The sequence below is a fragment of the Suricata suricatta genome, chromosome 15, assembly GCF_006229205.1.
Source record: "Suricata suricatta isolate VVHF042 chromosome 15, meerkat_22Aug2017_6uvM2_HiC, whole genome shotgun sequence".
Lineage (NCBI taxonomy): Eukaryota > Metazoa > Chordata > Mammalia > Carnivora > Herpestidae > Suricata > Suricata suricatta.
In genome coordinates, this window is record NC_043714.1 from 62,511,394 (window position 1) to 62,538,831 (window position 27,438).

General features: G+C 43.6%; 1 protein-coding gene across 4 annotated transcripts in view; it reads left to right on the forward strand.

Annotated features, from left to right (window-relative positions):
- The window catches only part of WDYHV1 (WDYHV motif containing 1), a 162,093-nt gene extending 136,856 nt beyond the window's left edge, over positions 1-25,237 (forward strand). The window contains exons 7-8 of one of the 4 annotated variants that reach the window (XR_003903135.1): positions 16,229-16,361; positions 25,148-25,225. Coding sequence is in view for 2 of the 4 variants with exons in the window: in XM_029923452.1 (XP_029779312.1) it covers positions 25,148-25,192 (45 nt within the window). In the remaining 2 variants the exon portion in view is untranslated. Of the gene's footprint in view, positions 1-6,417; positions 6,466-16,228; positions 16,362-23,841; positions 23,910-25,147 lie in introns of those variants that run through there. The other 3 variants (XR_003903136.1, XM_029923452.1, XM_029923453.1) reach the window with 3 other exon arrangements.
- Positions 25,238-27,438: the final 2,201 nt, after the last annotated feature.

Sequence of the window (27,438 nt, forward strand, 5' to 3'; positions counted from 1 at the left end):
TTTTTTTTTTTTTGCCAGGTTTTGTGCCTTTATTTATAGATTTAAGTGTTGACATGACATCAAAAAGTGGAATTTTTACAAATAATTCTCAGTGATAAGATGCTTTGAAAAGGGTGCAGAAACAGGTTTTAAGAGGCATTTTTTGCAGAACTACTCTAATTACAATGAGGTAATTTACACATCATAGGATAACAGGATATTCTCAGTGAAAAGCAGATAACACACATTTGTTTGAACCTGTAGTAAATCTTACAACTAAGAAGCTAGCAGGATGTTTTCAGTGAAAAGCAGATAGCAAACACATTGGTTTATAACAATAACGCTAAGATTCAGGCATAAACAAGGCTAGGAGGCATTCTATCTGGCTTAGAAGAGGAAGAATGTATTCTCGATGGTTAGTAAATAAACCTTTGGTCAACCTTCTTCTTTGATGTTGAAAGTGTAAGCCCATAGGTGCCCTAGATGAGCCGGCCTTTGCATATGAGTTTAAATTGTAACTACTCTTACCTATCCTCACAATGGGCACCAAATTAGCATATGTATGTGCAGTAATTTATGCCTGGCTCTTGTTTGTTTCTTATTCCTAAATTAGGCTCTATCTCTGGGCCAGAGTTAATATTATTCTTGTGTTCTTTAACCCCCTTTATTATCCATGTCTTAAGTTTGTGAAGCTCAATAGAAGAGTCTTTCGACAAACATCTGCAGTGCTTTGTTTAAATTCCTCTTCATAGAGGTGGGAATATGCTTCCTCCCATGAGGTTTCTGTGTGGGGAACATCAGTCTGACTTGGAACATTGTGAGGCCTAATCAAGAGCAACAGGCTTAATTTCACATGAGCAGTAGTAGCAGAAGGAGATGCCAGTTTCCGCCTCTTATGGCAGGAGCCGTGCAACGTCTGCCATTTCCTTACTGTGACCGCGTCATCCAGCAAGGCCGGTGCAGCTCCCAGCATTTCTACCTCCGAGTTCCTGGTGTACTGCAACAGGCAGTGAATCTAGGGGGCTGAGGAGACATGTTTTCAGTTCTGTATGCTCTACCTCTTCGGGTCATCTTCCCTCCTTCTCTTTCTTGGCTTTACCTCTGCTTGTTTTCCCTGGAATCTGAGCTCTTCTTTCCTGGTAAATGAGTCTAGATCACACCTCAGTCTTTTTCAGGGTCTCCCCCCCCCTCTCTCTCTCTCTCTTTTTTTTTTTTTTGTCTAAGTTGCTGGCATGCTACATGTCAGGAGTTTTATCAGATATGGCACAGATGGTACAAGATTTGATCACAGGAATGAGTGGGTTGGTGAGCCCAGAGAACAGGCCTGAGTGCAAAGATTGGGGCTTCTAGGAAGTTGTGATTTCAGTGTCCACTGGGCTCTCACTGTGGGCCATGAGTCAGTGGTTCTCTGCTGTAGCTGCACATCGGAACCACCCGAGGAGTTAAAAATTCGCAGTGCTCAAGTATAGCCCCAACCAATTAAATCAGATGGACCCAAGTGTCACTGTGCCTCTTCAGATCTAGATGAGATTGAAGGCCCAGGCTCCTCCCCATTATTATTGATTTTATATTCTCATGGCCACTTCTGTTCATGAAGTCCTTCCTCATATATATATATGTAAATAGATATACCTGTGATACATATGTATCTATCTATATATCACTCTGCACTTCTTACTCTTCTGCACTATATATATCACTCTGTACTTTTCTTTCATAGCAGTTAAATCAGTTTGTGATTGCATGTTTAGTTTTGCATTATTTGATTTATTAGACTGTATGCTCTATGAGGGCAGAGATCATGTTTCTCTTTTCCCAACACTTAGGCCAAGTGCTTAGACCCTCATGCTTGGCACACAGTAGTACTCAGTGGATAATTGTTGAATGTTGAAGAGATATGGGGGAGAAAAAGACTGGGCCTTAGGAAGGGGCTGCAATAAGGAACAGAAAGGCCAAACTAGATGTCTAAACGCAATGTCTCTGATTCCCCCTCCTTTCTCCAAAGACCAGGCTTCTATGCTTCCCAGTCTACTTAGTAGGTAAGATGAGGCCACCAGACAGCTGTTTAATTTACATCACTTCTATTTAAGAGACCGACTGAGACTGAGCTAGACTCTCTTAGTCCCAGTTCCCAGGTGAAAGAATGTGTTGACTTCTTTGGGTTCAGGGGTCCTATCCTGGTCCAGTCAGCACTGGTGAGGGAGTAGGGTATGAGGTATGCTGGTAAGTGGTATGTCTAAGGAGTCACATAAACTGGGAAGCTACCTCAAAATACGTCCCCCACAGCCTACACATAGAGTCACTATCAAAAATAAAAATTAAGCTGCAAAATATGCTAAAGAGAAAGAAGAGACAGATGGGGCCAGGTAGCTTAGCAAAAGCAAAGAATCTCCACCAAAAAATAGGGGAATGGGTTGTTAGTTTGTCTCCCTGGATCAGATTTTTAGACTCTAATCCCAAGGGCCTGAAAAGGCCAAACATTCCCAAGACTGATTTCCTGGCTGGCTTTGGATATCTCATGCCAGTGGAGGGGAGAAAATCAGATGGACCAGTGCCCAGTCTGCAGAGAGGAGCTGGCTGGTTCTGGTATGGGTTGGCATTATCCAGATCTCCTCTGACTAACATGGAGTTGTTGACAATGAAGGAGGGTAGAAATTCCTAAAAGAGAGAGCGAGCCTTAAGAGGCTTGGAGCTCTCAGGATGAGAGTCTGCTGCAAAATGAACCTCCTGGGCCGTAGGCTTCCCTACTACTCTATGAGCCCTGAGACAGCAGGGCTATGTCCCTTTTCCTGATTCTGTAAGTGACAACTTACTGAGGGCAGGGGATATAACTGCACATACAACACAAACTCTGCCATCATGGGACATAGTCTAATGGGGGAGACAGAGACAAAATCAAGTAGTTATAGGACAGTGTGGTTGGTGACTGCTCTGAGAGGCATCAGGTGCTGAAGAGGCACAGGGGTGAGGGAGAAGGCTCCCTGGAGGAGGTGATATTTAAGTTGGAACAAAATGGATTGGATTTATACAGGTGAATGTGGGTCATGGTGGGGAGAGGGGGTGAGGAATGGGATTTCAGGCCAAGGAAATAGTATTTAGAAAAGCCTACAGATGAAAGGAGCATGATGTCATGCAGAAGTTACAAGTTGTTCAGAAGTTCAGAGCACTGACAAATGGGCTTTCCTGCTGTGGTGCTATGTGTGTTGTGCTATTCTCTCATGGTCTCACAGATGGGAACCTATATATGGAAGGCATCCCAAATATCATGGGCTTTGATTTCTATGAGCACAGAGCACAAGGAAGTCACAACATCTCAGTTACTCCTCTGTAAACTGCCCCAACAAGGAACGTGAAATCCATTTTCAAATGGAAGGGAATATCACTGCTTCTCTTGGGCTCTTTGGAGTGCTGTGCTGGAGGCTGTTCTGTCAACATGCTTTGGATGGTTGAGTTGTTTATTTGACTGATCTGTTTTCTAGAGCTGTTCTCACATCCTGCCCTCCTGTGTACACGGCCTGCTCATCAGTGCCCCTGGTGGTGGAAAGGCCATGCATGGCCTTCTCTCTGTCCCCAAAACAACTTCTGGTGGTTCTGAAAATCGAGGTGCACACTTCTCTGGGTGTGAGGGGTAGTCCATTCTCTTGTTGGGGACTATGGATCAGGAGGGTTGGTTGGCAGGGTGGGCGTCCCCTCTCTCCTGCTGCTCTGTGCCTGCCACCTCTGGAGCTGCAGGACAGACATAGAGAGGGCCTGGGAAGAAGACAACCTTCTCCACTCTGGGAAGCACTGTCCTTGTCAAGGCTGAGGAAGCCGTTGTGTTCCATGCTGGAATCTCATCATCTCTCCGGGCTCCAGTTTCCTTGTCTGTAAAACAGGGAGATTAGATAGATGCCCTTTGACTTGTTTCTTGACCTCTTGCTCAAGAGCCCGGACAAGCCGAGCAGAGGCAGCCTGGACCCAGGGAGGGAGGCACATGGGTAGCGTGAGCTGAGAGGAAGGCTCTATGTAGGCCAGGGTCGTCCTCCAGTCACAGGACTCAGAGTGACTGAGGGAAGCAGAGTGAGCCCCAGCTGCTTCTTCTAGGTGGAGCACGAGCTCTCTAGCTCTCCATGGTCTCCTCCACAGGCCCCCTGCCTCCCCCATGCTTCCTTTGTTTCATCTGGCCTCCATGGTTGAGGCTATCCTGTCGCTCTCTGGCTACGATTTCCTCCCTGATGTCCTAGCCATTCCCTCTCCCAGCTTCCTCGTGGTCTGACTCCGGGAAATTTTCCAGGCCTTCTGAATCATAATGGCTACCTACACTTGTTGATCAAATCACATTTGTTTTGTCTGGTACTGCGCTAAGATTTTCCATACTTTATTTCACTGGGTCCTTATGAAATACCCTCCCCTCATCTTTATGTGGCTGGTTTGTTTCTATCATTTGCTATCAGCTCATTTGTTTCTTCTTCTAATGTTTCACCACCCCCTTTCCCACATCACTTTCCCTTACACTATCCTGTTTTATTTTCTTGGTAGCATTTCTTATGGAATTTATCCTACACATTTCTTTATTGCTTATCACTCTTCCCTAGGATGTAAACTCCCCAAGAGCAGTGACCATGAATGTTTTCTCACCCCACTCCCAGCATCTAGAAGAGCACCTGGCACATACTAGGCATTAGTTGACATTTGTTGAATGACTCAATGCCATCGTCACCATTGCAAATTTGAGAAAATTGAAGCAGAGAGAGGCTGAATAACTTGCAGTTAATACAATAGCAGAGCTGGGGTTCAAACCCAAGTTGCCTATCTCCAAAACAGACACCCTTAATCCTGATTCATTTCTGGCCTCATGGTGTTGTAACCTTTCCCTATCAGATTTCTTCTTCTGGACTAAAATGAGCCAGATTACTTTTCTGCCCGGCATGCTACCTAATTGGTACTGGGCCTTATTTTCCTTAACATGGAACACAATCCCCCTGAGCTGTGCCTCTCATCTCTCCCTGCCTCCCTCTGTGTAAATAGTCCCTGGCAAGGCCAAGCAGTTTTGCCATGGGCCTGGAAAATGCAGGAACCAACACCACGTCTATCTCCAGAAACCTAACTTTCAAGAGGACTTCAAGTTTGCCATCACGTTGGATCTTCCCTCCTTAGATATGATGGTGCTAAGGATGAACATAAAGGGATGGGCATTTGAGTCCTTGAAAAATGAAGAAAAGAGTGAAAATTCAGAGCTCATTTCTCTTGGTCGTTTTTAGAGGAAAATGTAAAAATAGAAAATCTTGTTCTACTGAAGAGCTATTTAAGGACAAAGTACAACAGGATCACGTATAGAATTGGGTAAGGGAGGGAACCACAGGACATGGAAGCCCATCCCAGTTCTGGGAAGAATCAGAGGAAAGGGCTGTGTGTAGTTCTGTCCTTTCTCACGTTTGGTATTTCTGGCATATAAATAAAGAGGGGGTTAGAAGAGGAGAGATGGGAACAAGGAAAGAATGCAGGCTCCCAAAAGATACTGAAATGAGATTTATGAAATCCTGACTGCAACCCCAGAAGTGTTTGTGTCTCAGAAAATCCTAGACCTATCCCAGGACAGCGAGATCCAATGCCTTGACCTCAGAACCAACGTGGGAAGGAAGCACTGTGTTTCTTGGGCACTTCCCACCATGCCTTCTACTTATGAGTCGTCGGTCCCTAGCACATAAGCCACGATTGAAACAGGCTTCTGTATTTAAAAATCCTATCCCCATCGAAACATGAAATCCCTTAAATAAGAGCAAATAAAATCCCAAGGAGGTCTGATTTAGAAATAGAGCTTCCCATGCATTTTTTGCCCTGATTTCTCTTTTGCTAAGGAGAATTTCTTTAAAAAAGATCTCAAGAGGCTATATGGTTTGAAACCAAAACAAGCCACTGGATTATCTTAACTGAAAGTCTGCCAGAGACATCCGAAGCCTAGCCCGTCACTCGCTCAGCAGTATTGCTGCCGGAACTCACCTTGGGCACAGGCCGTGAGTTCCTCAGTGCCCGTGGCTGGCAAAGGGTGGTCTTTAGATCCTGAAGGTGTAAACCGGGCCCTGGAGGACATTGTATAGATACAGGAGGCACCCTAGAGCAAGATGACTCCCCTTCTAACTTCCTTGAACGTTTTTCAAGCTCAAGGAAGTACTGTCCACAGACAAGATGAAGGACTGGCAGAAAGTTGTTCTTTGCCTCTTGGAACATGCCCGGGAGAGCACAGAGCTGAAGGATACACTGGCCGAACCTCCCAAGGTTCACTGTTGAGGATTTGGGAAATTTATTTGATTTTTGTTAAAATAAATATATACATAATAATAGAGAGCAGAAGGCAAAATCACAGGGACTTTTAAGGTAAAAGTGGCCTTCAAAAACAGGCACTGGGGAGCTGCCTCTGCCAGGGGTCACCTGTTTCCATGGCGTTTCGCTCTTCTACAGCTCGAGGCCACTGGCGTGTTTGAGAAGAATTAACACAATTGATGACATTAGTGTCTCTGGGAAAAGAATAAAAGGTCTATCAGAAGGTGAGCTATTAATCGGCGTGGGCCAGAGGGGAAGGCGCTGGCAGCGTCCGACCGAAGTCCTGTCCGTGTGCAGGGATTTTCCTGGCGTGAGGGAGGCGCCTCCGTCTTTCCCAGGCTACAGCCATCAAATATTTAAAGTATATATTTCTTTCTTTCTTCAAAAAACTGCCTTTGTTCTGACTTCTTCCTCTTCCAGCAACCTTCTGTTGTAATTTGGTTGTCCGTGTCATTCTCCTGCAGGGACAGCAATGACAGCATGGGGCTTTCTTGGGGGTTACATTTCTCACTGTAAATCATGGGTTTCGACTGGGGACATTTCTGGCAACATTTGGCAATAACTGGAGACGTTTTTGGTTGTCAGGACGGGAGAGGGATGTGATACTGGCATCTGGTGAGTTGAGGCCGGGCAGGCTGGGAAACACGTCACAGTGCCCCATCACAGGCCACAGAGAATTATCCAGCCCAAATGTCAATAGGTCGATAGTGCGGAGGTTGAGAACCCCCGCTGTAAATGATAAATGGATATCTCTCCCTCCATCTCTTGCAAGGTTAGTTAGCTTGACTTTGCTGCTGAGATACTAAACAACTCTTGGTGTGATGTAAGGCTGTCTCTTAGCCTGTCAGGCTGGAGAGCAACACCTGAACTCTGCCAGGACGCACAGTCAGAGTTCTGTGCCTCCTCCTTCTCTCCCTTGACTTAAAAGTTCTTTCAACTGCCTATTTAAATTTTTTTAAATGTTTTTTATTTATTTTTGAGAGACTGAGAGAGACAGTACGAGTAGGGGAGGGTCAGAGAGAGAGGGAGACACAGAATCTGAAGCAGGCTCCAGGCTCTGCGCTAGCTGTCAGCACAGAGCCTGACGCGGGGCTCGAACCCACAAACCGTGAGATCATGAACTGAGCCGAAGCCAGACGTTCAACTGACTGAGCCACCCAGGCACTCCTCATGCCTATTTTAAAATACTCTTATTTTTCTTTCACTTTCAAGAAATTTAGTAAGTGAAATAGGAACACATGTTGCAAACTTTTAGACAACAGATAGGCAACCACTGCCTCTTATACCTTTGCATTCCCACAAAGCAGAAACATTTTAAAACATTCACAAGATCACACTCTGTACTATTATGATACTTGCATCCTTCATTTATCCTTGTGTCCATGACAAGACGAAGAGATTTGCTTCCTTCTTTCTAACTTAGCACATGGTGGTGTCCTCTAGTATGGATGCATTCAACTGATCTCACCATTTCTTGATGCATGGGCATTTGGGTTGTTTACAGTTTTCCGCTACTGTACACATCTCTGTGAGCATTTTGTCCATACGTTTTTGTGCAAGGATGTGCTTGCGCACATATCCTTGTGGAGTTGCACACTGAAGGATTTGAATTCCTCCCAGCTGCCCTACTAGAGTTTAAGCTGGCACATACTCCAACCGGTGGTGAATGAGTGTGTCTCTTTCCTTACATCCTCAACAGCACTGGATTTTCTCCGCCTTTAGAAATTTTGCCAATCTGACAAGTGAAAACTGGAAGCATGAGGTTGCTATTTCATTGGTAACCAGGGAGCTTTCCTATGCATCGGGCCATTTGCATGCCTCTTGTGTTCAGAAGCTCTCAGTTCATGAGAAAGAATAGGACTCACTTGTCCGGTTGGGCTGCCAGGGATCTAGGTGTTGGGAAGACTAAAAATGTCCGTTAGTTGTCTGACTCCTAAAATAGCCTGACTCTAGGGAAGCAGGGGCAGGGAAAGGATTTCTATGTCTGGACCCTGGGCTCTGCCTCAGCCTTGACCTGGCTGGATCAGGATGACAGTTGGGAAGAACTGAGGGGGGTCTTTAGGGTCCCAAACCTCCGGACAAGCGGAAGTAGCTTCAAATTCCTTGACTTCCAGAACTTCCCTCCCCATTGAGGAAGAGCTCACACCTGTGATTGGTTGTCCTTTCTGCAGGCTTGGCTGATTGCCCTTTACCTAAGTTTCTCCACTTACTGCGTTTGTGCTGTGACGTAGTCTGCCATGGCCACTTTTGTCCCTCCTCTTGATCAGAAGCGCTTGGAGTGACTCAACTCTCCATCTCCAGGCCTCGCACTGTGTCTTCTGGTGCTTGTAGCTGCTCCATAACGGTAGCGGGACAGGTGTTTTTCTCTCTCCACGTACAGCACATGGGCCTTTAACTAGAGGTTCGCAGCCCACTGGCTTTGTTTTGGTTTTTTTGAAAGCATACAGATCTTGATTAAAAGGACAGCAAGCATTGGTCGTCTGAAAACAGACACCTATAGGGGTTTTTACAAACACTCTCAGAGAAGAAATTTATCAGAAAGAATGGTCGTATACATATGTGTGTGCCTATTCATGCATATTGCATGTGTCTACATACACATGTGCATAGATGTTTGCACACGTGGATAGATAGATATTTATATGTATAGACACATTTTTATAAGTTTTGGCCTTTAAATTTTTCTATTATAGTAATAGTACATATTCCGGATTTAAGATTTCAAGTAGTATACGAGGGTGTACGGAAAATCAAAAAGCCTCCTGCTTTCCCCCCAACCCACCACTCCAGTTCCTAGAGGGGCACACTACCCCACCGCCTGATACTAATTTTTACAAATTAACCTTATGGCTACAACCATAAACCTAAATGTTACTTTACTCCTATTTTTTTTAAGTTTTATATATTTATTTTGAGAGAGACAGAGACAGTGTGAGTGGGGAAGGGGCAGAGAGAGAGGGACAGAGGGAGAGAATCTGAAGCAGGCTCTGCACTGTCTGTGTAGAGCCTGATGTGGGGCTCAATCTCACAAAGTGTGAGATCATGACCTGAGCTGAAACCAAGAGTCAGATGTTTAACCAACTGGGTCACCCAAGTGCCTCTATATCTTTATTCTTTGATTTGTCAGTATCTTAACCACTGTAGGAAATTTAGCACAGTCATATGACCTACTTTTCTTTCTTTCTTTCTTTGTTTCTTTCTTTTCTTTGTTTCTTTCTTTCTTTCTTCCTCTCTCCCTTTCTTTCTCTCTCTCTTTCTCTCTTCCTTCTTTCTTTCCTTCCTTCCTTCCTAGACAGAGAGAGTGTGATCAGAGGAGGGGCAGAGAGAGAGGGAAACAGAGAATCCCAAATAGGTTCTGTGCCATCAGTGTGCAGAGCCCACTGTGGGGCTTGAACACACGAATTGTGAGATCATTACCTGAGCCAAAGATCAAGAGGCAGATGCTTAACTGACTGAGCCACCCAGACACCCCCTACTTCCTACTGCTTCAATTTTCTTCTCCTTTCCCTGCCACATTTTTTTTTTTCAGAGTTACTTCTTGATGGCTGCCATCCTCTCCACAGCCAGACTCAGGAAGACAACTCTCTGAAAACAGGCAAATTCCTGGCCCCCCACATTCTTATGTAGAAATTTCATGGGGTTCCCATTTTTTCCTGTCCTTGGAAAGGTAACAAGAAGAGTAGTTTTTGCTTGATTTATTGTACTTCTGATGGAAGATGATCTAACCCAAAATGTCATCTTCATCAGACTGTTGACAACAAACCAAATTCCACCCTTAGGTGTGAAGGCTCTCAGCTTCATTGAAATAATTTTCCTTTATTAATATATTATCATTCACTTCCCCATGTAACCAGCTCCTACTAATGATTACGCTCTGCTTCCCCTCTATAGGTTTTCTAAAATCTAAAAATATTTTGAGAGATGGAGGTTTGGCACTTTAAAAAGTTTCTGAAAAAACAACAACCTAAAAGTTGTTGTGATCAAGAATCACATTATAGGGGTTCCTGGGTGGCTCAGTCAGTTAAGGGTCTGCCTTTGGCACAGGACATGATCTCACCATTCATGAGTTTGAGCCCCACATTGAGCTCTGTGCTGACAGCTTGGAGCCTGGAGTCTGCTTAGGATTCTGTGTCTCCCTCTCTCTCTGCCTCTCCCCTGTGCGCTCTCTCTCTCTCTCTCTCTCTCTCTCTCTCTCTCTCTCTCAAAGATAAAGTAAACATTAAAAAATTTAAAAAAGCAAATTCTACAGATATTGAAGTTGAAAAGATAAAAGTGCCATGGTCAGAGACATGAATGCATAAAGTTTTAGAGCAGTTAATTTTGGATCACAAGACAGAATTTAAAGATGCTGATAGATGTTTTAGAGTGGTTATTTGTTGGGAGTTATTAAGAACCATTTCTCCTTTGATGACACAGCTGGAGGTATGAGACAGAGCCATAGGTATAGCAAAGGGTGTATGGAGGGTGCTCTGAGCAAGACTACCAAGGTTTGAGTCCAGCTCTACCATTATTAGCTGTGTGATTTGGGGCAGGTTATTCAGCCTTTCTGTGCCTTGGTTTCTGTGTGGGTCCTTGTAAATATAAAGGAAATAATGAGTTTAACAACGATGCTTGGCACAAAATAAGCTGTTATATTTATAAATATTGTTATTTTTCTTATTACTTTTGAGGCAATTAACATCAACAGTCTATTTTATGTAAGATTCAGAACAGGGTGGAGCAGACCCGAGGATTAGTTGAACTTGGCTGTATAACAGTGTAGTGACAAGGGTATTTAAGTTACTTCTCTGAGCTTTGTTCTATAATTTATTATGTTGTTGCAAGAAGAAGCTGAGATTAACCAAAAAAAGCATTATTCAATGAGTGGACAGCAGCTCTATATTTGGTTAGAAAATGTATCAATTCAGTGATAGGGTGCACATCCCTATTTCTCAGTGTTAGAGGTGTCAAGGTGCTGGACCTATTAACAAATGCACCTGTAGTGACCATTCAGAATTCAGAGTCTAAATGGAATTAATGAGTCTTGGAAAGTCATGGGTTGTCACCCCAAACTTTTCAAATGGAACGTGACCCAAACACATTCTACATATCCTATTCATTGAATATGAATTACTTTGCCACATTCCCTCAGAGACATACCCCACTGAGAGAGTAGGTCTCTAGAAGAATCACCCGTGGGTCAGGTGTGATGGATCCAGGCTAGGGCTCTGTGGGGACATGAAGTGGGGGGGGGGTTGGAGTAAGAGAAAGGAACTGGAACTGGGAGAAGAAGGAGATAGCAGGTCTGAGGCCTTCATTTCTGATCTCACCTGAGGAGGAAGGAGGTGGAATGTAAAGTGATTGGGGCAGAAAGTAGGGTTTTTTTAGATTCAGAATCAACCAGAAGCCCTGTGAATTAAAAACTAAGATATGGCAGTTCCTATACAAGTTGGCACCAGATAATTTAATTTTTTGCCCTTGCGTTTTACTGTTCCTTTTTCATTATTGATCATCAAATTAATGTTGACTCATTATAGAAAACTATAGAAAAGTTACTAAAAGGAAAAAAATTGATAACCCTCCCATGTAGACAACCCTTGTCAACTCTCTGATAGTTTCTTTCCAGCCTCTGTTCTAATATAAATATTTTTTATCTGTTTGTGATCACCTTTTATGCATAACATTATGTCACCCCATTTCCCTATAGCTTTATGACCTCTTTGTGAACATTATTTTTAGTGGCTACCTAATATTCCATCATATCAATGAGACGTGTTTTACTCAGTTATTTCTTTTTTTTTTATGTTTTATTTATTTTTGATACAGAGAGAGACAGAGCATGAGAGGGGGAGGGGCAGAGAGAGAAGGAGACACAGAACTGGAAGCAGGCTCCAGGCTCTGAACTAGCTGTCAGCACAGAGCCTGACGCGGGGCTCGAACCCACGAGCGTGAGATCTGACCTGAGCCGAAGTTGGAGGCTTAACCGACTGAGCCACCCAGGCACCCCATACTCAGTTATTTCTTAAGTGTTGAACCTTGAGTTGCTTTCAGTTTTTTTCATGGTTATAAATAACATCAATGTGGATATTTTTATACATAAATTGTTGTCTGTATTTCCCATTGCTTGCTTAAAAGATGCTTGGAGTGGTCAAAGGGAATCCAGAGTAATTTTCAGAAAACTTACACCAATTTGTGCTCTCAGCTGGTTTTGATAAAGCATGGGACTCTTATGGGCTCTATTTATGTGCCTTCTCAGATTTTAAGCTCCCAATTGCATCTCTCCTTCCATAATCAGTCAAATCCTGCTCCTTTCTTCCCTTGCTTTCCCTGCTCAGACTGGGAGACATATTGGAGTCATTGTCCTCTTATAACATGAAGCTACTACTGATTTCTTAAAGCTTGGGATCATGGCATATTTTCTCACATTCCCTAAGGACCTCCAGATGCATCCAGTGAAGAAGGAGGGAGGATTCTCATGCTAAAACAACAACAACAAAAAGCTCACAAAACTCTTATGCTTGTATACATACAGTTGTCCTAATTTTGCAACCTTTGTCTTCTTACTTTCAAGTTCATCTGAAAAGTAGTTGAAGGTCACAAAAGAATGAGAATGGCTGTCTTTCCTCCCTTCCTCACTTCTTTCTTTTCCACCTTCCTTCTTTTCCTTCCTTTTTTCATTTATTCATTCACACACTTCATATCTAGTAGATGATGGGTACCTTGCTAGAGAACGGGTATGTCACTCAGAGTTCCTAGTTATAGCCCATAAACTGACTTGAGCTAAACTTATTTATAAAAGGGATGTGTCAGAGGATACTGGTAACTTCTCAGAGTTGAGGGGGAGCTGGAGAGCAGGGCATGGGCAACAGGCAGGGACCAAGGAAGCCAGGCTGCTAAGAACGTAGCCAAGGGCTCACCCCAGGGGCAGTCTGCTGGTTAGGGCTCCCTGCTGGCACCACTCTGCTGGGCAGCTGACACCAATGTCTAGAGCATGAATAAGCTCTGAGTAAACCTGTCCCTTTGCTTTCCTCCCTCTGATTGGGTAAGGCTAGGTTATATGGCTATAACTTCAAGGGAGGATCTGTCTGACTCCCTTGGCTTCTGCAGTCAAAGGCCCTGCCTTTCACCAATTCTCACCCAATGGAGGATCTTCCCAAAATAACAAGGGAATATTCAGATTCTGGAAATTACCTCCTTCTCCCTACACACACACACACACACACACACACACACACACACACAAGTATCACACAAGTAAGCATCAATACCTCAGGTCTTTGCCATCACATGACTTGTTTATTTGGAGAAGCAGAAAAGTAAATCCATGAGTATAATACAACAGGAATGATGGGTGCCACATTCCTCAGTCCAGGTGGGGAAAAAGAAAACTAAACAAGTAAGAGATGGTAAGGAGACAGGACTTGGAGATTCATTGAAAGTGGGAAGCAACAGAGAGTGAAGGAGAATAGATATGACACCCAGATTTTGGGACTAGGCAAAGCAATGGATGGTGGAATGAATCAGCAAAATGGAGAATACAGGTTTTGAGGGGAAGATTGAGTGTTTGGTTTTATACTTTCTGAGTCCAGGAGAGCCCAAGTGAAAATGTCTAAAGGCTGCTAGAGACAGGTTTATTTATTAATTCAACAGATATATATTAATCACTGGTCATGTTCCAGGCACTGTTCCAGGTACTGGAGATGCAGCAGAGAACAAGAGGTGAACATCCTTGCTCCCATGGAGCTTACATTTTGGGGGGAGCTCAGGTCAGGAGCACAGAAGAACAGAAGGGGTGGATGTCTAGATTTGGGGTTCATCCACACAGGGGTGGTAATGGATGATTGTCCCATCCATGTATAATGTAGAAGGTAGGATATAAAATGGAAGAGAAGAGGACTTTGGATGGAACATGGGGCACGTAGGACTTAAGGAGAAAGAAGAGACAACAAAGGAGTATGAGAAGGAGCCACCATCTTCCATTTGTGGCCTCTCCAGTTCTCAAAGTTGTGGCTGAGATCTGCTTGGAATAAGTTAGAAGAGAGGCGTGCAAGGGTCCTTGTGCTTCTAGACAACAGTTGGTGAGGGGCAGGCTCTTTGTGAGTTGCTGTGTTCCTTGGATGAGTTTCAATATCAGCCTGTTCCCACTCTCCCTCCCTCCTCCTTCCCCCCAAACTGTGTTTTACAGAGACAGTCTCATCTCTTAAGCAGCAGATGCTCTGATCTTTAGCATCACCTCATCAATCATGAGCCAAAAACCCGCTTCTTGCCTCAAGGATCACAGTTTTATAATGTGGCAAGTAGCTGGGGAGGTCCCCACAGAAGATGGCAAAGCTTGTGGAATGTGAAGCTGTCTTTATAACCTCCCATTTTGGATTTCCTCTTGGCTGCATTCATATCAACTTATCTCTCTCCATACCCCAAGAGTACTCGGTGCACCAGTTCTGGAACTATTGGTATTTATTGCTGCGCTGAAGAGTCCCATTGCATAAGTTCTTCTCCTGAAAGAGGACATTGTCCTGATCACTTCGACATCCTTTCCCTGAGGAGCTGCAGACTGAGAAATGGACCTAAACTTCCCCTCTGCTACCATTCAGACTTCTGGCATCTTAAAACTGGAAAGGTGTTTGGGGGTTGTATTAGTCAAGGCTCTCCAGAGAAACAAAAGCAACAGGATGTACACACACACACACACACACTTTTTTTTAAATGCAATTGTCTCCTGCAATTGTGGAGGCCTGGTAAGTCCAAAATGAATCTGCAGAGGTGGCTCAGCTGCAGGCAGGAGACCCAGAGAAGAGGTGCAGTTCAAGTCCGAAGGTTGTCTGCTGGCAGAATTCCCTCTTGCCAGGGGTAGTCAATCTTTATCTACTCAGGCCTTCAACAGATTGGATGAGGCCCATCTGCAGGATGGAGGGCAATCTGCTTTATTTAAAGCCCACAGATTAAATGTCCAAATGCCCTCAGAAACATCCAGAATAATGTTTCACCACATACTTGAGCACTGTGGCCCAGCCAAGCTGACACATAAAATTAACTATCACAGGAGTCATAGAGTCCAGCCCCCTCACCTGACGGATGGAGAAACAGGGGTCAGGGAGGCTCAGGGATGTGCTTGGAGTCATGCAGTGATTCAGCGGAGGCGGGGAGATGGAGATGCAGGCCTCCCGGCTGCAGCCCTGCACTCTTGTACTGCACCACTCACCAGAGATCTCCCCACTGGGGCTGAGGGGAAATAACAAGGAGATTGCTTGTTGCTTCAGTACCAAATAGAGGAAGTCTCACCACAGCATTATTCGTATGTGTTGGACTGGCTTGTTTATAGAGTTGTAGAGTTGCAAGTGTTTTACAGGAGAGCTCTTTGGAAAGATCAGTATGTGTCTTTCGAGATCCTTCAGCTTGGTACCTCAGTCCAAATTCCAGGAAATTAAGTAAATGAAATCTGAGAGTGTTTTTCTGGAATGAATGCTTTTAATCAAGCCATAAATCCCGTCTGCAGTGTATATCCCACTGTCTCCCTTATTTTCAAGGGGAATTTTACAGTACAGTGTTGAGTTGTATACCTTGATACATACCTGTTGGGTAGTGAATAATGTAAAATCAGTCCTGACTTTCAACCCAAATTAGGAAGACAGAGTGTGGTTCTCTACCATGGCCCTGACTCATCTTCTGAATGGTGAATCTAAGTTCTTCCTCTTTCTCCATGTAACCTACCAGACACCTGCTTCTGTACCAGAACCTGCTATTCCCCTCCCATACTGGGAGCATAGCAAGCCAGAAGGAAGTGTAGTCCATAAGTCACAGAAAGTGAGTGGTCTGAGAAGTACAGGGTCTGTCTACACCCTTGTGGAAGAGCTGAAAGTAGAAGCAACAGCGACTGTGTCATATAATGATAATAATAGCCACTTTTCATGAGGAACCACTAGGTATCAGCCACTGTGGTAGTAAGCATTTTCTATGTATTTGTTCACAGGTTGAGATCTCTTCTTTGCCTTGATGGGCAATTGTGAAAATGGGTTCTCAGAATCGGAAGAAATGTTTTTCACCAAAGGAGAGCAGAATGCCCAAGACACAACCCAAAATGGTGTTAATATAGCATCTTAGAGGTATGAGTCATGGGTTGGCCAAGAGGGCTGTAAATATGGTGTTGAACTAGAGGAATCGCTGAGAAGCATTTTCTGAGCCATGCAGGGCTAAAGGCCCTTTGTGAATTGTGTTGGCATCCTTTCTATAAGAGACCCTCTGGAAAATAATAGAGGGACTCAACTTTCCTGTGTATGGCCTAATCCAAAGTAATGCATTCATAAAGCCCTTTTAGTACTCGGAGATGTGGCTTCCTGCTCCAAGTCATGAAAAGAACAATTATAGGAGCTTGGAATAAATGTAACAGTAACTAATGTCATTGACCCAATTAGGGATGATTTGGGTTCTGAGTGACATTTGGTCACCAGTGGCTTAAATACTCGAGCATTCATGATCTCATTTAAGGACTCTGGAGGAAGGCATTCTGAGGTTGGGTCATCAGCTCTAGGGTCTCATCAAGAATCTAGGGTCATTTAACATTCTGCTTCTCTATCTTTAGCTTTTGAACATTGCCTTCATGCTTGCCACTTTATGGTCATAGGGTGGCTACCACAGCTCCAGGCATGACATCTGAATTCAAGGAAGAAGGATGAGAGAAAGAGTATGCATTCACATGTGTGGGTGGGAGCACTCATGTGTATTTTCTCATGGCTGTCCCCTTTATAGGAGAGCAAAGAAGTTTCCAGAAGCTCCCAGATGACTTCTTTTAATTTTTTCTTGGCCAGAATTTGGCCATTTGTCAGATAAACATTCCCAGGCACAAGAGAGTCTGGAAGGTGAGGATCTGGCAGAGAAGATTAGGATCATCATGACCATATCAGATCAATTTTAATTCATAGCCTGGAGGTAGACACAGTGCTTTCTGGAACAAAACTGGAGTTTTGTTCCCCACAAGGAAGAGGGGTGTCTGTGTGGGGATATCTTTCATAATAATACCTAGAATCGTCCCACTAAATCCTCATAATAATCTTTGTATTGGGGATTATTGCTATCCCCATTTCAGCACAAGGAAGCTGAGAGTTTGAAGGTGATGATTTATCTGAAGTCACACAGGATATCAATGTGTCCTTATGGGGTGTCTTCATGCCCTTCAGGGCCAGTCTTTATCCTTCCTCACTACTCCTCTTAGTGCCTGTGTAGCTTGGCAAGCACTCACTCAAAGCTTGCTGGTTGAATAATGGAATGATGGCATATCCATTTAAGTTAGAGGGTCCTGTATTGGGATCATATACTGGGAATATGAGATGATCAGACTTTTGTTTCACTGGAGAGAGAAGTTGCTTCCCTTCAAGAAGATCCCCTGGGCTTCACAGAAATCACTAGATAAGGACCTTCGTTGGGAAGGGGTTTCTGACCATATGCAGAGGCTCTGAGAGAGGCTCCTAGATCCTGAGGCCACTCTGTATGTGCTACTGCTGACTACCCCAGTGGTCCCCATGGTCTGAGTGGTACAATCTCCTTGTGTAATTGACAACTCGGGAGAGTCTCTGTTTCATTTGAGGGAAACTGTCTTGTGTAGAGGAATTGACTTTTTCTGGGTTCTTCCTGAGAAGAGAATTAGAATAAATCATAATGAGACCCAACTTTTCAAGGAAAAGAGTGTTTTATTCAGCAAAAAGCATAAATGTTGGCAGCAGAAAGATCTGGTTTTGAATATTGTTGTTGTGAAGATTAAGTGAAATAATACATGTAAGGTGTTTAGATCAGTGTGAGAACATAAATATTCCCTGTCTTGAATCAAATTAAGGTTGTCCAAGTATAGAATAGAATGGCAATGAGATTGAGATCTTATCACCCAAACAAACATTTAACCCATCATTCAGCAACCACCAACACCAACCAAATCAGCCAACAGTTATTGAGTACGTACCCTAAGCAACTCTGTCTTTTACTGAATATTTATTTTGTGCCAGGCACCGTACTATATGTTTTAATGAACCTTCTTGCTTGATTCTTTCCAGGATTCCAGGAAGTAGATACTATTGTTATACCTATTTTATAGATGAGAAGACTGAGGTTAAAAGAGGTCAGGAGGTTAAAACTGGCCAAAGTCAGTTGGTGATGGAGATGGGTTTTGAGGCTAGATCTGTCTCTTGCTATGGCTGCATTGTTGATCAGCAGCACACATGGTTCTCTGAAACAGACCCTTACATGGATAAGGATTACATGAGTTAGTGGTTCCCAGACGTTCCTGTGTCTTATCAGTTATTCTGTCAAACACCAGGAGCCTATCATGACAGATCCAAAAAGTCCAGTTTCCCCAAGGACTATCATATCTTTATAGACACTAGAAAATATATTCAAAGGAAGATAAAATTCTATGCCCTATTGGAGCAAACTCTATTGCTATGGCTTTAAAACACAAATTAATAGAATTATTGCACTGATAGTTGAAGATGGTGATAACAGTGAATGAGAAGTTTGCTACTGTCTGTGCTCCCCTCCCTGTGCAGCTCAGAGCCCATGGTCTGCTGTGGTGGCCACCCCCCTGCACCTTCACCCCCTGTTAAATTTAGCTGATGAAACTCCAACTCTCCTCTGATTCTTTACCTGCATCAAATAGCAGAACAAGCTAAGGAAAGCACTCAATATGTTGGCCAACCTCACCTTAAATTGGGGACCCTAATTTGTAAGAGAGCCCTCAGACATCCATAGCCATTCTACCACATTTCTCTGGTCAGTTTCCATCCCATTCGCCCAGATGGCTATTTTGCCACTTTCTCCCTCCAATCTCAAACACCCCCTTTCTCACTCTCTGATTGAGATGATAGAAACAATTGCAAGAGAACTTCCTCTTCCTTCCATTACCAAACCTATTCCCTCCTGGTCATTGTCCCCACATGCTTTGCCTTTGTTCCCCATGGTCCTTGCTTCTTGGCCCAGGAGCAGCCTTACATGCATTGACACCTGCTCCATCACCTTCTCCAGAATGTAGCCTTTAAGTAGTTTTCCGTTCCTTCTGGGTCACCACGTTTCCCTCTCCCTTCCAGATGATTTCCCTCACCATACACGTACACCATAACATATCCCATCTTAAAAAAGAAAAGAAAGTATCTCCCTTGACTCATCATCTGTCTCCTGCTACATTTCTATTCCCTGAACAAAAGTCATGGGAATAGGTGTTTACCTTCACTGGCTCATGTATGCTCTTCCCATTCTCCTTTTTCCTCCATGGGGAAGATAGGCTTTTGCCAAGTAAAAGGTGAATGATTATGACACTTTTAGTATATATGCTGCTGAAGCGAGCACTATGGCACTTTATATAGTGAGGAGAACTACAGAGGAATAAAGTGATGAGCTTGGGCAAGTTAGCCTGACTGGTTCCAGAGGCCTCATGAGGCAGTGACTTCTGCCAGTGGCCCAGCCAGTGATGGCATAGGATGTGGCCAGTCATAACAATGCTTGAAAAAGGTTTTCATTTAATTGCTCTTCCTCGTTTCTTTTTTAAATGGTAAGATATAGCAGTCATGAGTCCTTAAAATCTATATGCAACACACACACACACACACACACACACACACACACACACACTTCAAATAATAATTATAAAGCCATTCTTCATGTAATCAAAGGCCAGGGCAAAAAAAATAAGATATTGCCAGCATCTCTGAGTCACCCCATATGCCTCAATATCCTCTGTCCTTTCTAGGGCTGATAGCTATCTGAGGTTTTTTCACATTAACTTCCTTGGTTTTCTTTCTGAGTTTTATCACTTAGGCATGAACCCTTTAAATGATACATTTTGGTTTTTCCTGTTTTAAAACTTTCTATGAGTTGAGTTGCATTATTTTGTATATTATTTATTTTTATCTTATTTTATTTTTAAATGTGTATTTTTGAAGGAGAGAGAGACAGAGCGTTAGCAGGGGAGGGGCAGGGAGAGAGGGAGACACAGAATCCCAAGCAGACTCCAGGCTCTGAGCTGCCAGCACAGAGCTCACTGTGGGGCTTGAACTCATGAGCCGTGAGATCATGACCTGAGCCGAAGTCTGATGCTTAACCGACTGAGTCACCCAGGTGCCCCGTGTCTTCTTTATTTTAAATGCTTAGTGTTATGTTCGTGGTACTTTCCCATGTTGTCTCTGATCATCTATTCATTTTCATTGCTGCCTATTATCCCATTGTATCAATATACTCCAGTCTGTTATTTACTCTACTATTGATGAACATTGGGTTGTTTTCAGTTCGGGGCCATTATGAACATTCTTATATATGTTTTATAGTATACGTGCACTACATTTCCTCTTTGGTAGATTTTAGAAATGGAATTGCTGGATTATGTGTTATGCAAATCCACAGCTTACCTAGTAATGCTAACTTTCCCCCATTTTTCCTGTCTTAAAACTGCCCTTTTAAGAATATTTTTGATCTTTTAAAAAATGTTTATTTATTTAGAGAGAGAGAGAGAGTGAGTGAGTAGGAGTTGGTGGGGGGGGGGTTTGGGGAGGGAGGAGAGAGAGAGAGAGAGAGAGAGAGGGAGAAAGAGAGAGCCCCATGGGAGCCCCATGCAGGGCTAGATCTCCTGACCATGAGATCATGACCTGAGCCAAAATCAAGAATTGGAAGCTGAACCAACTGTGCCACCCAAGTGCCCCTAGAGTATTTTCAATCTTAAAACACTCTCTTCAGGATTACCAGCTGCCTCCACATTGCCAAATTTAGTGGCCAATTCTGAGCCTTCATCTTGACCTATTAGCAGCTTTTGACACAAACACATCCTTCACCTGGATTCTGGCTGATTCTTTTGCCTATTTGCTGGACTGACATCCTGCTCTCAACCTGTAAAGTCCCACGTGGAAACGCCAGGCTAGTGTTGTCCAGTCCTCCAATTATTTCAGGAAGCTAGAAGCCTTATATTTGTGTGAAATTTCTCAATTTTTAATGTTGGAAATTAATTTACCAACTTTTGAAAACACTACCCAGGTCGAACAAAATGTATCTGTTGACCAAGGGCCTCTTTGAAATAATTAGAAGAAGGAGACAGAGAAGATGTAGTCAGACAGGTAGGAGGAGAACCAGGAGAATTTAGTATCATTAATATCAAGGGAATGGAGAGTTTCTAGGAGGAGGTTAAGAACACGAGTCAAATATGAGAGGGAAGTTGAGTCACCTAAGGTCTAAAGATTGACTAGTGGATCTCCTATTTAGGGGAACACTGGGGACTGAAGAAAGAATGAATTCAGTGGCATCTGGGGCATGCACAATCCAAACTGCAGTGTGTTTAGGGGTAAATGAGTATCAAAGTAAGGAAGACATCAAAATGTCTGTATCAGTTGGGATGTTTTCAGCTATAAACAATAGAGAAACTTATTTAAAGTGCCTTTAAAAATTAGGGGTACTTACTAACTCCTATAGCAAAAGTCCTAAAATGAGCCATTTCTGGATTGGTTAATTCTATGGCTCCATATTGTTATTGTTGACCCAGATTTTGTCTGTCTTTTGGCTTTGCTACCTGTAGTGCATGTCCCTCAATCCAACTGACATCCACATTACAAGATGGACACCAGTTTCAGAAAACACATCCATATACACCAGTAGTCGGAAGCAGAACCCAAGTATCTCTTCCTCGTGTGTCTTTTTAAGAGCTAAGAGATTTTTTTTCCATAAGCTACTTCTCCCTATATTTCATTGGTTAGAATTATGGCATGTGCCATGGCTAAATCAAGACTGGCAAGGGCAATGCAATAAGATCTCCCTGACATGCCTGGACCAGTCCTGACTTCTAGCTTGGGCCTCCTCCACATCCCCCTGCAATCTGGGGGCAGATACCTAGAAATCAGGGCACTGTGTTCAGGGGGAGGGGAACATGGCTACTGTGTAGATGGGTCCTTCAAGGTCTTTATAGGACCTTCAGGAGGCAGTGCCATATTCCAAGGGAATGATTTTCATAGCACTTGCTGAGCTTGAAGTAGAGTCAGGAATGCCTTTTGTCTCCGTCAGCTGACACCATTTGATATGGTAGGGTGGCCTCCCCCACCTTTTCATAGGCTAATTCTGGGAGACTTTAGCATAAGCAAATAGCTCATTTTATTTGATTTAAGAACTGGCTTTTAAAGTCCATATCCACATGTGTGTCATCCCCTTGAGTTGTCTGTGGATGGTGGTGATCTGATTAAAATGTTCTTCCTAGTGATTCAGTCTCGGTGGGGCGGGCAGGGGGGTCGGGGGATGGTATGTCTACCACAGGGAAGGTCAAATCCAGCCAAGTCAGATAGATTTGTTCCTTTCCAAACTCATAACGGGAAATGAAAAGCTAGGGACAATTATTTTGGGAGAACCAGTCTCTAAATCCTAGTTCACAAGGAAGAGAAATCTTTTTTTTTGTTTTTAAAGACTGAATTGGTCCCGGGCGTTTTCCACATTTTTGAAACTCACTGAACAATTTCTCTGCTACTGACAGAGCGGTCCTGTCATTTTAATTTAGAGGCTTCTTACCTTCCTTAGATTTGGAACTGGTCTCCAGTAGCAGGGGTTTTTTCTTTGCTCTCTGATTGGGGGTATTTGTTTCAAAATTTGCACATAGGAATCCCAGATCACTTGCACACTGAACCTCAAGTTACCTGCACCCCAAAACCAGGTTACCTGTACTCTTAATCCCAGGTCAACTGCACCCTGAACCCCAGATTACATGTATTTTGAATCCCAGGTCACGTACATTCTGGGACCACTTCCTGCCTCAACAGGAAGTTTAAAAGATTCTCTAGGCTTAAGCCTTAATGTAGCCCTTGGCCTTTGTCCATGTTGTTCCTCTGCCTAGAGTGCCTTTCCCCCTATTTGGAGGTGCTCTCCTATTCATCCTTTAAGGCCAAATGCATTTGCTTTTTGCACACTCTGCCAAGGCACCTGGCCCAGAGGGTGAGTGGCGTCCATGTTCTTCTCACCAAGAGTTGACTTTGTGTTAATCCCTAAGTAGGAGTCTCTTTTCTAATTTGTCTCCCTTTCCCAAATTTGTTTAGACCAGTTGAGGCCCTATAGATTGACTTCCAACATTGTCCCTCTGCACTGATCCTTCCCTGACTGTCAGGCAGAGGTCACTTCACTCCTGTGCTTTTGCATCATTTGCTCATTCCTGGATTGGAGTCTTAGGAAGTTGAATGATTTGGTCTGTACTCCTGTGTCTGTCTTATTCGTCATGATGTACCCACCTCCTAAAATGTGCCTGGACAGTAAGGGTTTGCTCCATATTTGAAACCTTTGTGTGCATATCCCTGATTGCTGATGCTGGGACTCAGATGCATGACTCCCTAAAATCCTGTCTTGTTATATCTTGGCCTGACTATGACCTCCCACCTCCTCCTCTACTCTGGTATGTATGCTTCACTTTCGTGGAGACTCTGTTCTTGAGCTGCCATTAACCTGAAGACTTGAGTTCATCTGGACCAGCTCTCTGGCCTGCAGATACTGAGGGTATAGGATGAACATGACCTGGGACATCATAATGCAGATGAATGATACAGGAGATCTTCCCTGACATCCTTCTCCTTTGTCTTTCCATGAAACCAGTCTGGATGAGATATTTTCCTTCTGGGCTCCATAGCACCTGGTGCTTATCTACTATAGTGTTTTACAACCATATGTGTAACAGGTACAGTCTGTTTCTTATTGAGATAGTAAGTGATACATAACATTGTATTAGTTTCAGGTGTACAACATAGTGATTTGATATTTGTATACATTGATCATTGTATACAGTGATCACAATAAATGTAGTTAACATCCATCACCTTACATAGTTACACAGTTTTTTTCCTTGTGCTGAGAACTTCTAAGTGTCACTCTGTTAGCAACTTTCAGATATGCAGTGCAGTATTATTAACTATAGTCGCCATACTTTAGTTACACCCTCATGATTGATTGATTTTTTAAATTTAGAATGACTGTCACCCTTTTTTGTTTCATGAAGAATCACAAGAATTGTCCTCTTACTTATGTGAATGCAAAGCTAGTAGATACCCTTGGTCCAAAGAGCAGAGTGTAAGAGGGTATGTTAGTAAAAACCATCTCTCTCCTAAGACACAAAGCTGTGGGGGAAGAGATGGGAGACCTACTTGAGTAATGAGTAGGACCCTCAGGGAGGGAAGGGGCTGATATCTCAACTTCTGAAGTCTTGAGACTGGAAGTTAGGGAGCTCTCACTGGATAGACTACAACTGCTCTGATCAAAGTTTGCAACAGGAAATGGAAGAGACAACGTGACTCTTGAAATAAAATTACCTCAAACAAGGGGGCATTCAGGCTGGGCCTCCAGCTTTATGCAGGATCTGAGAGTTGGTGTGGGAGGGATGGACCGGCACTGTCTTCCAGCTGATGCTGGAAGTTTCTCTAGACCAAGCAGCTGGACTGGCTCTGGGCTTAGGCTTTGGAGAACAGTGGCTTAGCAGAGATATGGAAAGGATAGAGAGGCACCTGCTCAGAGGGCAGCCCTGTGGTGTGGGCAGGATCCATGAGTGCAGTACTGTGACAGCAGACAAGCACCATCTGTTCAGCTGTGTGGGCCCTGTGGTTCACAGCAGCACCAGAAGGAGTGGGAAGTGGAGGAATGGCTTCAATTCTTCTCTGCTTGATATGGAAAAGGATGGATCCTGCCAGCAAGATTCTGCCCCTTCCCCCAACCTCTTTAGACTAAGTCATGTCCTGAAGAAGGAGATACCAGACATTCTGCCAATACTGGCATGTGGGGGCTGAGTTACTAACTGGGAAAACAAGAGTACATGTGAGCATTTGACAACCCTAAGTTGATGAAGCAAGTTATACTGAATAGCACTGTATATATTTATAATAACCTGCATCTGCATTTTTTTCCTCCGTAGGCCAAGACTTTGGGAAGGCAGGAATCAAGTCATTTACATCTCTGAATCCCAGCATCCAATGTGGTGCTTGCTCCCTAGTAAATAAATGTTCATAGGACTAAGATTAATTAATAAATGCTTAGCTTAATTTTTGCAGATTTAAAGCCAATGCATTTTAAGGCACAGAAGTGTTCCACCTGTGTGCCAGGTGCTTGTAGGTCCTACAGAGAATAGAGAGGGGAACCAGCTCTAGTTCTTGACACAGACTGTCCCTATTGAAGTATGATAAGATCTATAGTAATAAATCAAATTAAATACTATGGAATATATCAGGAGCAATTTATTTCAATCTGGGGATTATGGAAGCCTCTGGGGTTATTTTGAGTAGGACATTATAGGATGAACCTAATTTCAATATATGATGAGGAAAGGCATTTCAGGCAAGGAAATGGCCAAGCAAAGACATGAAGGTATTATTATCCAGAGGTATTTAAAATGTATCTAGGAAGAATGAAAGGCAGGTGGCAGAATGCTATACCCAGCTAACTAATAGACCAGTTGGGAGAAGGACTGGAATATCTGTTAGGAAAAGAAGGTGTATCAGTCAAGATAGGCTAAGCTGTGCTGCAGTAACAAATAACACCAAATCTTAGTGGCTTATAATAACAAAGGGTTATTTCTCAACCATATTATATATCCACTATGGGTCACCTGGAGGCTTGGCATCCTATCCACTCAGGATGGCAGAAAAGTCATCAATTTGAGTGTAGGTAATCAATGAGGCAGAAGGAAAGTGAACTTTGGAGGGTGTCATCTGGTAATGTCTCTTGGAATATGTCACTTCTGGTTGCAACTGCTTGTCTGGAACTGGTCGAATGACTCTACTGCCCACAAGGGGGCCAGGAAGTACATTCCTCATGAACCCAGAAGGTGGAGAGCCAGAAATATCTGGTAAGCAGCACTGGTGTTTACCCTGGATGACAAGAGGGTAGAATCATGGACCTGAAATTTGTTCTCTGTTGGTGGAGTGGTAACGGTGAAAGATTTGTGCATGTTGAGAAGATACAGTGTGCAAGTGTATGTGAGGGGAAAGGGAGGCTTCTCTCCTTTTTTAATTTTTAAAGATTTTTACAGTTTCTTATTATGTTGTATTTTTGTACCAATAGCTAACCAATATACCTGACTTCATTTTCCTCATCATGGCCATTCCTCATCTGAACTTACACAATATTTTCAGTTTTCCCTGCCTCCCTCTTTTCTTCCCTTCTTCCCTTCCTTCCTTCCTTCCTTCCATTATTTATTTCAAACAAACCTTTTAATTTGGAATAAGGTTAGATTTACAGGAAATTTGCAAAGGTCGTACAGAGAATTCCCATGTATCTCTCACCCAGTTTCAGTTTCCCTTAATGTTGTCATCTTACAATTCTGTGGCACTTCTTTAATAGGTTTTAAACCCATTGAGAATTACATCCTGCATGACTTATTATTTCCCTGATGTCTCTCAGAAAGCTGTGGCTGGTGGTGGTCCTAGCTTGAAAGTTAAGCATACCTTTTGTTAATTGCAGACATGTCTGGGCTTGTCTAGAGGCCAGTAAGGCCAGTCTTCCATGGATCTGTGAATAGGAGGGATTGAGGGGCCTTTTGGGAATGAGAGAGATGGAGGTGGGGAGGTGGAGGTGGCCAAACAATTGGTTCAAAGGCCATAGGTTGGTGTTGGAAGGAAGGATGCTTCTGAACTCAGCAGGAAGTATGTGGTTCAAGAGCTTTCTCTCTCTTGGCTCTTTGACGAGGGGGAGGCAGATGGTTACATGACAGAGTCAGAATCTGACCCTGTGAAGAGCAGTGAGCAGAAAGACTGTGAAACAGAACTCAGTGGGGCATGGAAGCCGTGTGGGTGAGAGGACACTATGCATCTGAGAAGCAGCAGGAGGGGGTAGCCTGAGCAGAGGGCCAGACCAGCCTGGATCTGGATGGAGAAGGAGTTCCAGGGCCATTGCTTTGTCAGGAGACAGACCCCATATGAGAGCCTAGAAGACAACATTCTCTAGCTCACATGAGCATGTTCTTGAGGACAGTCTGGGAAAGAGGTTGGTGGAGAAGACAGTTTCAGGGAGTCACAAATCTCTCCCCAGGTTCTGTGTTGTTGTTGCTGTCATTGGAACCCTGTTGTACTCTCAAGGCAGATTGGCTGGGCAAATCTGAGTGACATGTATGTTGGGTTCTGGATATTTGGTAACTATTGTTGACTCACCCTGTCAAGTAAGGGAAAGTCCCCAGAAGCCAGAGCCCAAAGAGATGAGTGTTTTCTTAGC